The sequence below is a fragment of the Acanthaster planci genome, linkage group LG08 (genome assembly GCF_054643075.1).
Source record: "Acanthaster planci isolate LZ-2023a linkage group LG08, COTS_SCS, whole genome shotgun sequence".
NCBI classification, from domain to species: domain Eukaryota; kingdom Metazoa; phylum Echinodermata; class Asteroidea; order Valvatida; family Acanthasteridae; genus Acanthaster; species Acanthaster planci.
This window is the reverse complement of record NC_141784.1, coordinates 3,341,907-3,355,354: the sequence shown is the minus strand read 5'-3', so window position 1 is coordinate 3,355,354 and position 13,448 is coordinate 3,341,907. Positions and strand designations below refer to the sequence as shown.

At 42.0% G+C, this 13,448-nt stretch overlaps 1 protein-coding gene across 1 annotated transcript; it reads right to left on the bottom strand.

The window, feature by feature from the left end:
• Positions 1–168: 168 nt before the first annotated feature.
• On the bottom strand, positions 169–13,420 carry gtpbp4 (GTP binding protein 4). The gene is made up of 14 exons (XM_022228987.2): positions 13,223–13,420; positions 9,974–10,144; positions 9,426–9,529; positions 8,216–8,453; positions 7,851–8,093; positions 7,031–7,138; positions 6,280–6,369; positions 5,719–5,829; positions 4,406–4,708; positions 4,021–4,064; positions 3,588–3,675; positions 3,338–3,397; positions 2,592–2,723; positions 169–1,304 (listed from the first exon to the last, which is right to left on the bottom strand). The coding sequence occupies exons 1-14, from the start codon at positions 13,268–13,270 to the stop codon at positions 1,152–1,154; spliced, it is 1,893 nt and encodes a 630-aa protein (XP_022084679.2). The 5' UTR covers positions 13,271–13,420; the 3' UTR covers positions 169–1,151.
• Positions 13,421–13,448: the final 28 nt, after the last annotated feature.

Sequence of the window (13,448 nt, the reverse complement as noted above, 5' to 3'; positions counted from 1 at the left end):
CACTATCCATTTAGCACTACAGTTGAGATTGTCCAAACTTTAGTTTGGACTGTTATCATAGTTTGGGTTCAATACCTGTTTCCCTGCAATATTTTTGAGGAAAAAATGAATTTAATTTGTGGACAGCAATATTACAATCAATCAACACACACTTCGGATAAAAGCAGCTAACATTGAAAATTCTGATGAGCTGTTTCTGTCATTTACTCATTTATTCTGAAAGAAAAGTTTCCGTACAGTATTACTAGGTTGACTAGTAAGGCAACAGATTTCTTAGCAAGTAATGAATTTGTAATCATTTGAAATGCATGCATAACATATCTAAATACTTGTTTTGACTGCACTGATCAAAACATAAATGCACTAAATCCCGCTAGATAGAATGACCAGAAAGTAACAAGGTCTCAGAATCCCACCCTTGACATTTTTTCCTGATACCTCCTTAAAGCCTTTTTTTTTGAAGCTGAGCCTTTCAGAGTTTTTAGAGTAACTCTTTGTGGTCATTTTATCATCAATTTTGTGAAACTAAGCATAACATTCTTGCACCGCACCCATCTGAGACAGGTCAGCCAAAGCACGCCAGCTGGTACGCATGTAGCCTTGAATTTAAAAAAATGACCGTTACAACAAAATGATATATTTGATTGATTTTAAACTTCACAAACCAAGTTTCAAAACAATCAAGTGGGGACAGCTGAGTTCGGGGGGGGGGGAGTGGAATCCACCCCCACCTGGTTGTGAGAGGGGCCAAAATAACCTGGATCTTTGAGGGTTAAATATTTCTCAAATGGAATTACTAAAACACTAAAATTATGGGCATACAGCAATGCCAATTCATTAAGAGAAGCTCAGGAGGTTAAGCTTATCTAGGGACTTCACTAAAAACTACAAGGCAGGTAACAATGTCATAAATATATTTACTGCATGAAGTTAACTTCTGCTTGGTTGGAACCCAACATTCATTATAATCCACAGTCTTGTATGATGTCTCCAGACGGACACTTTGTACCACAACATCAACAATCTCCCCTTTCCACGATACCACCAGAACAGGTGTCTGAGTCGAGAATGAATTCACTGGCGCGCCAGTGACAAGAAAAGAAAATGCCAGAGGGGAAAACATAAATAAATTCCCACAGTGCGGCGCGACCTCAGCGCCTGGCTGTCTTGCCCATCTTCCGCTTGCCGGCAAAGAGATGCTTGGGCATCTTGCTGGGGATCCGGCGGTCCGCTTCGCCCTTCTTGGCCTGCATGTTGCTCTTGCGTTGCACCACTTTCCTCATCTTCTCAACCTTGGCTTGTTGCTGAGGAACAGGAAGAGAGGAGACAATAAAAAGCAGGCAAAGACATTAAAGCGGCTATGTTTTTTACAATCTGTAATGTTCAAGTTCGGCTGGGAATGTAATGTAATGTAAACATCAATTGAAGTTCTTTCTTAACCCCTTCGCGCTGGGACGCGGCTAGAAACGCCGTAAAAATTGAGATCCTCAGCCCACTTTTCAGCTATTAATCTCGGCCCATGCTCGAGCGAACACGGTGAAAGAAGGCAGACGCTGGCACTTGTATATATGGTGATTGGTCTTTGTGTGTAGCCCAGAAATGAAAAGGCCGAATTTGCATCATAATCCAATAGTCCCCACTTTGAAAAGAGGCAACGGCAATGTGGACGGGTGAGTAGAGCCGCATGCCACCGAACAATGAGCCTTTTCACCGTGTAATTCAAAGCGTGCAGAGCACGCAGGGCCACAAACCGAGAATTTGCGGTTTGGCAGGTGGCCTTCGTGGCCAAGCGAGGCTGGAATTCTTGGAGTCGGCTTTCGGAAAGAAATTAACGTCGTTAAGGGGTTAAACTTACATTTGTTTACTTTAGGTCGCTCCAGTAAATAAACATAAACATTAAGCTGGAAATATTTTTCTGTTTTGCTCAGTAATGAATCCATATTCCTAAACTGTATTTATATCTTCAAAAGCTTTCATACCTAATTGATAAACTCAGATGCATCATGTCAAGAAAAAAAACCTACCCAAGGCAGCATGCATTGACTCAAATTTTGTTCAAAATAGTAATTTGCAGCAAAATACTCATTTCCCAAAGAGTTGCTCAAGTCAAGGGGCCACTTGAAAAATTTAAAACCTCGACAAGAAAGATTTAATGGGGACTAACTTTAACATCAAGCAAACCTTCCACTGCTCTTGAAATTGTCAGGTCATCAATGATAATTGCAACGCTCATTAAGATTAGTTTTCATTAATGTGAGGGCACGTACCTGTAGCTCCTAACAATCAGACCCAAGGTAGTATTAAGGTACATGCCCTGTGTTCACATCCCCAGCATGGCACAATCATGGAAGGTTCCATGATTCACATGTGTCCTCTTGTATCAGGGAGATGTAAATTTTGCCGCACAGGTGAGAGGCAAAACCCGATGTTAAACTTATGGAATACACTGACATCGGTTTGCCATTATTATCCTCTGCACATTGAGAAGGTTATGGACTGAAGCAAGGTTTCTATCAGGGAAACATCGACCTTTCCAGTTTTTTGGTTTTTTCAGTTCTCACGATCAACTCAACAATCCTGACTGTACTCACCGTCTGGTCCCGAACTCCAGACAGATCCCTTGGCGTGCGCATACTGCTGACAGACCGGCCTCGTGAGTCCGTCCGCTGCTTCTTCGGTGCCACCGGAGTCTTGCTGCGAGATCGTGTTCGGGTGTAATGTCCCTGGAAACATTCAAAATGCAAAGAGAAATTAAATAAAAAACAGCAACAAACAGTATACAAATAAACTTTGTGCTCCCAAGATCCAAGACTGATAAGATAGTAAGCAATATGGGATCATATTGACAAATTACGGAGAGGGGGGTGGTGCACTAGCCATGAGGCCCTCTCCTGTTCATTTTCACCTAGAGCTTTATTATTCACAAAACTTGTCTCCACAGTTAAACATATGCAGCGGTAGCATACAGACGCATGCAGGAAACCAATATTTTACCAACGCTCTTTGAACAAGTCTAGTACCATACAGACAACACACAGTGCATACCTAGCATTCTTACTGGCTCTAAGGACTGCGCATAGTTCTGTTATCCCTGGGTGGGATGCCGGTCTATTCCAGGATTTACCCCCTGCTAATACTGGTACCCATTTACGCTTCTAAGTGGAGGGAGACAAGTAAAGGAATAGTTGTTTGCTCAAGAACACAAAATATGGCCTGTGGCTGGGTTCGAACACTTGTCACTCTGAGTAAGAATCGCCAACCATGATCATCAGGCCACACCCCCCCAAGGCAGTCCATATCAAGCGCCCAGCCAATGTTTCTTTGGCAGATATTTTACCCCTTCCGTCGGCTCCACACCAAACTCTGCCATCTGCTCCTCAAAACGTTTCCTCTTCACCTAGAATTCGGAGGACAAGAATAAATATGGAATTTGTAAAGGGCAAAACAGATAGTGTTTCAGCTTGTCAGTGAGAGAGACTGACCTAAATAAAAGGTTATTCGTGTCACTAAAACAAGCGCATTCGGCCAAATTTTGAGCACATGTAGTCAAGCATCGGTAAATGAAAAGGCAAAAAATCTAGACTCACCGGCTGGGATGATCGAGGCATGTGAGGCTTGTTGATGCGACGTTTCTCCTTGGATGCATTCATGATCAGGATTTTCTTGTCACGAATCCTGGAAAAGACATTCCCAAAACATAAATCACCTGCCGACCACCGGAAAAGTAAGGCTGAAGCAAATATGACTTTTTAACTTGTGACAGCGTTGGGTTTCTAAAATAAATATCAGAATGAGTTCTTTTCCACAAAACAGCATTTTGTTCAAGTGTTTTTTACACTCCTCCAACCTTTCATTTTTCATACACCTAACGGGATTGGCTTATAAGAAAAGTGTATAAAAACCGTATCTGCATATGTGGTTTTCAAAAAACAAAAATAAAGATGTCTAAAATTTCTGTAACTCATCACTTTTCAAAGTCCTTTGTAAGTTTTCAGTTTAAAGATGGAAGTCTTTACTTACTTCTTTGCTGTGGCTCTTATTTCCTTCATTTCTTCATCATCCGACTGTAAAAATGAAATGAATAAAAACAGAAATAAATCAATTTGGCCCTCCCAAAATATATGGCTCTGGATCCTTCCCTGTGCATACCTCAGCCATCCCCTTTATGAGGTGTCCCTAGCAAAAACCCCGAAGCTTCAAGACGTTAATGGCATTTCAATCTGGAACAACGCCAGCACATTCAGTGCGAGCTACCTTCAAAATATGCCCACAGTACGATTGAAATTTATGTCTATTCATCCCGGAAAGCCAGTTGGCGTCATTCTTGTATTCTCCACAGACAGGGGCCGGTTAAGGTATGTTCACTCAGCACGTGGAGACAAGGCCGACTTGAGGACCCACTCACCGACATGTCTTCATCGTACATGCCCGCCTGTTCCCTCATCTCCTCCTCTCGCTCCAGCTCTTCCAGCTTGGCCTCAATCTCCGGGTCCACGTAGTCGGCGATGTTGTGACCCATCCAGATCTCGGGGATGATGTCATCCCTCTCGTCCTCCGCCACGTCCCACTCCTTCTGGAGGTCCAGAATGTAGTCGTCGCCCGCCTCCAGCTCGTAGTCACGGTAGGTCTTGCGCTTGGGCTTGTCCACGTCCATGGCCTGCTTGCTGGCGCGATTGGCCACGGCCGCTGGTATGCAAGGAGGCCTCGGCTGTGTTCGTCAAATACAATAAAAACATGCTAGGGCAGACTGTGTCTATATTGAGAATTTTCGGGAGACAGTTAGGAAAACCTGTGCCGTAGACGGAACAAGTGCAAGTTTCCTTGATCTGATTCCTGTTACTGCTTGACCACAGTGCTCTTGCAAACATTTACCAAATTCTTAATTCGGGAAATGGTACCACTGTTACCTAAAAGCCCAAAATTCCGGTCAACACATAACGGTTACCATTTTCCAACATTTCTGCGGTGCTAAGAAGCTGTGTTAAACATTTAAACCATTTCTACTAAACCTGAATTAAAATCAGTACTTTGCATCCATAAAGCTTTGCCCTGTTAAGATAACTAGTGCTTTGGCATGAGCAGCGCTTGACTGTTTTGAATGCAGGGTGAGTAAGTTGGAACCAACAAGTTTCACTGATGACTTCAGCTGTTTGAGACAGGGGATTGCCGTTACAGTGCTAGAGACAGACTCTTACAGGTGGTCCTTGACAATTCAGAAAGTCCCGATGTAGAGAGTACCCGAACGTAATGTCATCTGAACCCCCAAGTTTTTCACACATTATCTGATTACTGTGCATGTAACATAAGCCGTTTTCCACTACTCAACTTCGTCTCCATCTCAGGCTTCGTTCCCAAAACCAATCCCCGATTGTGGGCCTGAAGCGTTTAAATTACATTGGATTACTGTAATTTTTGGCTTTTTTTGCATCTTATTTGATGTTCTGTGGCACTATTAGACTGATTACTGCGCTTACAGCTTCAAAGTCAGCTAGTTAAAAACAGTTGAAGCCTGAGACGGAGCCAAAGTTGAGTACTGGAAAACGGCCATATTCACTTCAGTTCCTTATTTGGTCATGTCTATAACCCCACATTCCAGCATCTACACCGCTGAACTTCTACGCTTAGCTTTGAGAAGGGAAATCCTTGTACAGAGTGGCTTTGGTGGCAAACAATGCAGTCACACCCATGCAAGGTATCAACTTGATACCAGTCTCACACCTTTGTGTCTCTCTGCGCTGGCATGGCAACTCGGAGACGATTCAGGACTTCGCTGACCTTCTTGCCCTTCATCTTCATGTCCACTCTCTGAGCCAGGAGGCGGTCGCAAGCCTGCACGAGAAATGAAACAACTATACATCTATCACATCAGAGTGTAAATGCCGACTGAAATCAATCAAATTATGACATGAAAAATACAACATTCACTCTCTTGTTTGTACTTATCACTTTTAAAATTTCCATTCTGCAGACAGCTGTAGGCGTTGTTTTGAGGCTCAACCCAAATTAAAAATAGATTAAAGTGAGTTAAACCTGTGAAGCCACACCCTACTCCACTGGGCAGATTCTACCTTCTCGTGGCACTCCATATCTGTTGAGACACACCCTACTTCAATGGACAGACACCATCTTTCAGGTCACACCACCCTGCTAGTGACGCATCCTACATTAATGGACACAGTCCACTTTCCCGGGCATAGCCTCCTTAAAGGGCCACTCCCAAACTTGTAAGACCACACGTAGTTCGGGGGTGCCACCTGTCACGGAAGACCATGCCCTTACCTCTGTCTTAACCTCCATGACCCCTTCCTCTGTGACGGCACTCATGCCAATCAGAGGAATCCCTTCCTCCTGGAACTTCTCCAGCATGGCCTGGAAAGTTGAGGAATACAAACAATGGACAATCAAGGAACATTACGTGAGTGAACAAATCCAACGAAAGAGTCCAAATCTTACGAAGTTAATGCAACAACTACAGCGCAATAGGTATTAATAGGAGTTGTTGACTTTGCAAAAATAAAAAAGAATCATTGTTTTCATATTATTGAAGATGTACTAAAATGAAAGCCTTCTCTCAAAATTTTTCCAATCTCTTTTCATAACCAAACCCAAAAAGAGTGACAGCATGAAAACAAAACAACTTCTCTTTACTCTGACAAGAAGAAAATGTCCCTCTTATTTCAGAGAGATTAAGGGGAAACTGTGCTATACTGTAAAAAAGAGACAAAAATCACAGGAAAATAAGAACTCCAAAGTAACTGAAGTTTACTGTCTAGCATATCAACCTTAACTCCCTTGACCTTCTCGCTTGGAACCTTCAGGAATTTTCTAAAATCCTCCGCTCTGCAGTGTATTCTTAGCACACTAATTTTGATTTCCAAAGGCCATCAAGTCTTGTGCAGCAGGGCTCTACAGGTATTTTCCTTAGTCGAGTAAAAATCCTCCAAACCTCCAGGTGTATAAGAAGGATCTGGGAGGGTTGGGCTTTACAAATGACCTTTAACTCATGACATTTGAGCTTTGTTCTGCATACCTTCTTCTCTGGAGCCAGTTCGTCAATTGTGACAATGTCAGTCTTGTTAGCACAAACAACCAGTGGCTTATTGGAGAAAAGAGGCCGTATACTCTCAAACAACTCCACCTGTCGATCCAACGTACATGTGTGCATTTATATGTGATTTCAGCTTTTAAGTAGCTAACTGAATGCCTTGGGTCCCCTTTCCCTCCTTCTTCAAACTGGAACGCAGCTACCATCAACTTCTATACGAACAAACCTAGAATCCCTGTGCTTCTGTCGGTGCCAAAATCCACATGTTTCAGCAGCTATGAATTGCCCAGTGAGGACCTTCCTTATATATGTATGACCACTTCTCATCAGCTGACAGCTATCAACCAATAAACAGCCCAGGCTTTGTTCCTCATCGAAATTGTCTCACGATGCATGCATTTACTCCCCTCAGAGTTACTGGCCGACAGGAACACATAAATTTACATGTAGGGTCTGCTTTTTCTACTGGTATGTCACAGAACTTTGTATTTCGCAAACAAGTAGGTGGTAAAAATAAAAACAATAATTCCCAACAATAATAATGAGTGTTAACAAAATCTCATGTTGCAATCAAAACACAAACTACTTAACACTACTGAATGAAAGTATGCCCCTCTGTAAAAGTAATGATGCAAATGTACATTTTAAGGTAAAATCTGACCCCAGCAAAGGTGATCTTTCTGCAAACACTGACTGATTGACTAAGAATAGTAGGCAATATAAAGTGGTCTATTCACTTCTGAAGAAGCTAAGAGGGTCAGGATTAATCAGGCTAGTGATTTTTATTCTAAAGACGTTACGTCACCTGCTCTTCCACGGAGTGGCCACACTGCTCCGACACATCCAGGACATACAATACGGCTGCACGTAGGTGGGCAAGTGCCGTGATGGCCTGCATCTCAATGGTGTTTCTGTCCTCCAACGGGTGGTCAAGAATTCCAGGGGTGTCCACCACCTGCCAACGCAGGTAGCGGTAGTCCATGTGGCCCACGTACAGGGACTTGGTGGTGAAGGCATAGGGCTCCACTTCCACATCGGCCCTGGTCACCTGGATGAGTTGAAATGTGTGAAAAACCAGAGTCAATATCACTCATGGCAGCCTCGGCTGCTCACTCTCACAAATCTTAGTTACTTGGAAAGAGGAAGACGACGCAATCACAGTTTTTGCACCTTGTTCATGAAGCTGGATTTGCCAACATTCGGGAAGCCACACAGGAGCAAGGTACGAGTGTTAGGGTCGATGGACGGTAGACGGGATAAGTGCTGTCGGACCTGCTCCAGGTACTGCAAGCTCTGGTTCTGGCGTTTCATGATGGTGCACATCCGGCCCATGGCCGCCCGCTTCAACTGTTTACAGCGGTACAGCGTGTCGCCGTACTTCAAGAGCCGGACATAGTCTCTGGCAACGCTGTAAAGATAGTGGCAAGAAGGGGTAGGTACAGTTGAAATGACAAAAGGGAAACTCAAACAGGTCTTGTTCATCATCGAATCCACTGAAATCCAACCCCCGTTGTGCAATACATATTGATGAGGGGTTTGGTGTCGGCATTTTGTGAAAGTACAAAGCATGACCCGTGACCAACTAATACCAGTGTAGAACATCTGTATGTGTCCCTTTTGGAAACTTGAAGTTTTGGTTTACCGTTCATCAGGGTAATTTATAATTGCACAAAGTAAGCCCACTAAATGGAAAAATTCCTTTTAAACTGGCAGATTACAGACTATTTTCTCAGTGCTTTTGAGGCTAAGACAAACAAACTAGTTTCGTTGTCCATGCCCTCCTGTCTCGTCCCCTTACCCCCCCATCCACCATCTTTTTTTGATTTTCCTTTTTTTGGCTTATCTACTGTAATGAGTTTTGACATTTCCAATGAAGAATGCAGCTTCCCTTGACAAAAACGTACAAGAAAATTTGAAGTCAAAATCTTGGGAAAGAAAGCTTCACATCTTCAACACCAGGTGAGAACTTTTTTTTTGTAACTTGGCCTGGATTTAAATATTTGGTTTTAACAAGGGCTACAAGGTGGTCCAAGAGAAATCGTTGCCAACGATCTATTACTGTTAAAGAATGACAAAAATAACAAGCAAGTAAACGAGATAGGTTTTGGGTAGCACTATGGATACATCTCTTTTTGAGTATGTGGGATTCTGAAAAGAACCGGTGGTACTTGATGTTTCGGACAGTATGCTCTCTGTCATCGGGAGACTGGACAGAGCATACTGTCCGAAACGTCGAGTACCTCTGGTTCTTTTCAGAACCCCACATTCTCAAAAAAAAAAGTATCCATGGTGCTACTGCAAATCTATCTCGTTTACTTGCTACCTCCACCATGAAAACCTTCAAATCTCAAATAACGAGCAAACAATTACACTTCCATACTTATCAATTAGATGTCTTGCTGTGTTGATCTGACCCAGGGCCAACTTGTAATGATCTTTGTCATAAAGCACATTCATCAAATCTGCATAAAACGGATGGACATCCTACAAGGGAACAAAAAAGCAAATTTAAAGGGGTAAATGGTGCTGTGTATGTTCACACATAGTGTTTAAACTCTGAGGATTTTTCTGAACTTTCTACAATCCAACAAAATTACTTCCCACAAAATTCTCTAAGTGCAGAATTACTGTCATTGCAAGCACTGCACTGTTGCCATGGTTACTCACTACAACAAATTCCAACTTGCATGAAAAATGAGCTTGTTGGGTGTTTATGTATGACACAGACACTTTCCAAACCTCAAAATGAACCACTCTGTGACTTTTGATAGCAAAGCAATGATTGCACTACAGCAAAACTAACTTGAACCCTAACCCTAATGTACATCTTAACCGTAAGTACATGCAGCTTTCAAGGTGAACAAAGCCATGGGTACAATCTTTTCTGATCTTCATCTTATGTTAAAAAAAAAAGGATTTGTGACAGACCTCCAGTTTGGGGAAATCAGTGATGATTTGGCTGAGTTTGTCGTGGTAATTCTGCTGCGTGTACTTGACCTTGCGCATGTAGAACTGACGGATGCGGCTGATCTTGTAGTGTTTGTGGATGACTGTCGGTGTCTTGCGCTGTGTCTTAGACAGCACAATGTCAATGAAATCCTACGTATTAAGAGCAAAACACGGATCAAAACCTGTTATTTTCTTTGAAGCTCAGCCATAAGAAACTACAGAAAGCTTCCATGTCACGGACGCGTGCTCTTACTGTTCAGAAGTTGCTTCGTTCGGTGCACGTTTTTTTTTCAAAGCCTGGTTACGCTGGTAACAAAAATGTAGAAAAAAATGGTCAGAGAGCTGCATTTTAGCGAAATTACCTGTGCAAAGACATATCCATATATGTGCATACATGTACACAAAGCAGTCAAGACAGTTTATCATGCTTGTCTGATACCGGTACCTACGTTTCTTCAGTTTACACGTAAATCCCCCTTTGATATGACTGGTTGGTCACATTAGTTGGGTAAACCCTCCCAGAAATACATGAATCATTGTTCTAGAACTTGAAGGGGGCCCATTGAGTACCAGAGTGAACACATCATGCACACAATGTGTGCAGGGATCAGAGCGTTGACTAACACGCACTGTGACTCCATTCGTTTGCACTGCATTTTCTGGTTCACACTGATGTCGCACTTTGCTACTCTATACTGCCAAGGTCAAAGTAACATAAGAGCAGTAAAGGTCACTGTCAACAGTCCTGTCAAGCCTGGGGGGGGGAGAACTGGAAATGCGCTTGTTGTGCAAACGCAAGTACTGAATACATGTGACGTACTCTACATGTACATCTAAATGATACATGTACATCATGCATACAAACACAGACCTACAGTGTCCTTCTTACTAGAACCAAGGTACCCGTATCACCCCTGAGGAAGTCTTCTACAGAATAATGGACTGACTGCAATCCTAATGGTCACTGTGGTAACTGCATGAAGTAGGCCTAATATTAGAAGCTTACACTCTACCATTATTTACAGGTGTTGTACATGTACATGTAGGCAGGCCCTGCAGGTAGACGGTCATATATATGCATTTAGGACATAGTAAGAAAATTCTTTGTACATTTAGTATTTCGTGCGTGCGGCTTACTATGATATGCCGTACCATACGTAAATGTTGAGAAAAATCAGATTTTTGGGATTTAAATTGGATTTTTTTAATTTGTATAAAAATGTGAGACAAGTTGGCTCAACTGTCTATTCAAAAGCAAGCAAATGAGCTGCATGTGTAATAGTTTTCTTTTATTTATTTGTTTTGTGACAAAATTAAACCAATTTGGATTTAAATCAAGAAATTTAGATGAAGTAATTTGATTAAGTTCCCAAACCACCATGTCTTAGCCTTGGTGAAATGCAAGCAGAATAACACCTGCCAGTACATGTACCTTTAGAGAAGACACTTCCTTCAGAGACATATACATGTACATATGTACCAAGGATGAAGTGCATACCAGGTTTCAAACCAAACTCCAAGTTTTGACAAAACTAGACTTCACAAGAATAATTAACAGAGTACTTATACATGCGTCAAATGACTAACGACATGCCATGAACAACAGGTACATCTTTTGCATGCTTTTATGAACTCGTACATCTAGGTAAAACTGCTGGTATTTTACCTTGCTCTATGTTTTGTTTGTGATCCAACTCCACAGAGCAATGACTTGATTAAATATCACTTTATTAAGGACATGAATTTTGTGGTTTTAGTTACACTATAATGATTAACGTTTCTAATCTCAAGAAAATACATGTACATGTATACTTGTAAAGATGTAAAACGTTGTGTACACCGATATTTTACCATGTTAAACCATCGAGGAAGGACACAGAAGGAGTTTGAACTGCCCAGGCTGTAACATCTGGCCAATTACCGCTTTCTGGCAGATATCGTGCACGATATGGGGCTAATGGGTACCCCCCCACATGTCCAATCCCTATACACACTCTAGACTATTGTTACCTAACACATCCCCCTAGAAGTCTGTATAGAATTCTTGAGATTCCGATCAAACAATGACCAACACAAAGGCGGGGGTTCTCTCCACCCCATATCTTGCATCATATGGCCCCTTGCATACCCTATGATCATTGCTGCAATTTTTCACTGGTAATCTGCATCCTTAAAATGTTGTGCACTGCAATATAGGAAGTTGAATATTCATGCCATCAATGGTGCTTAGTATGATCAGAAAATATTAAATTTAATGCTTGTGCAGTTCCTTGTATTAGGCTGAGTGCCCTTAGTGTTCATGCACAGTCATTGCCCTTTGCTTTCTTCTGGAGTTATTTTGGGAATGAATAGCCAAGTTGTCTATAAGATATTGTGTTTTATTTGAATCATTTTTGTTACGTCTTTTATACAAAAAGATCTCTTGAGCACTCCTTGTGATGAAATAGCACATTTTGTTCGTTGTGAACTTAACTGTCCAGTGGTGGTCAACATGTTGTTGGCCAGTCTTAGCCAAATTTGTACAAGGACTTTGAAAACTGATGTTTAGGAAAGACAAAATAAAATTACAAACATTGCATGGATAATGGAAGAGTGTATCAAAGTAAAAAGTTTATTAACGTTTGCAAAAGTGGATCTTTCGCTCTCTATTTCCTTGCCATGGCGATAAGTTTTACATGTAGTTACAGTAATTGCAAACAAAACACACAAAATATTGCTAGAATATTACTGGGCCCTCTAGTCCGGCTAAGGCCAAAGCTGCAGGCAGTAATCAGGTATTTTTGGAATGTTTACTATTGTATGTCTGACCGGCGGCAATGCTCATCGAATGCTTTGAAGTGAAAGAGTTCTAACTCCTTGAGTCTCCTTCCTCTATGGCTAAACTCTTAAGTGGGCAATTTAAACATGTTAAATGACCATACGACGTATGAAATGAAGAAAACATCCAACCTGGGCTAAGTTACTCCCAAGTGTGAGATGTATAAACTCGGATAAGGTTAAGAAATTTTCTACAGAAATTGATCAATAGTTGGGCCAGCCCAACTGCATGCAGCAAAAGACTTAAAGAGTATGGGGACTGTCCCAATATGTCCAACTAACGTTACACTTGCACTATACAGCTTAGTTGGGAAAGACGCGCTTAGCTTAGGCTACTCGATAGTCATGATAGTTGGAGCGCGCGCTGTACTACTTTGACACTGACCGAGTTCAATGAAAGTGAATATTCACCTTTGCTGTTGGTACGACAGTTATCTTCTTGAAATTATACATCGACATCTTGCCAAGATTCTTGTATGTGTAGCGAGGGGGTACCGTATAGTTACAGACACATACAGTATGTACGGGTACATGTACATGTACTAAAGTGCGCAAGTGCTACGTTGGATACACAAGATCCTGGCCGTCCGATCACACGTGAGTTGCACAATGTACGCGACCGCGAATTGACCTCGAG

What these genes read in the sequence shown, in the direction of transcription:
- gtpbp4 (XM_022228987.2), bottom strand. Translation starts at nt 13,270, where the DNA reads ATGTCGATGTATAATTTCAAGAAGATAACTGTCGTACCAACAGCAAAG. An exon ending in CTGATTTCCCCAAACTGGAG is followed by an intron (nt 9,530 to 9,973) that starts GTCTGTCACAAA and finishes GTTCCCTTGTAG; the next exon opens with GATGTCCATCCGTTTTATGC. An exon ending in CAGCGCAGAGAGACACAAAG is followed by an intron (nt 4,709 to 5,718) that starts GTGTGAGACTGG and finishes TGACGAACACAG; the next exon opens with CCGAGGCCTCCTTGCATACC.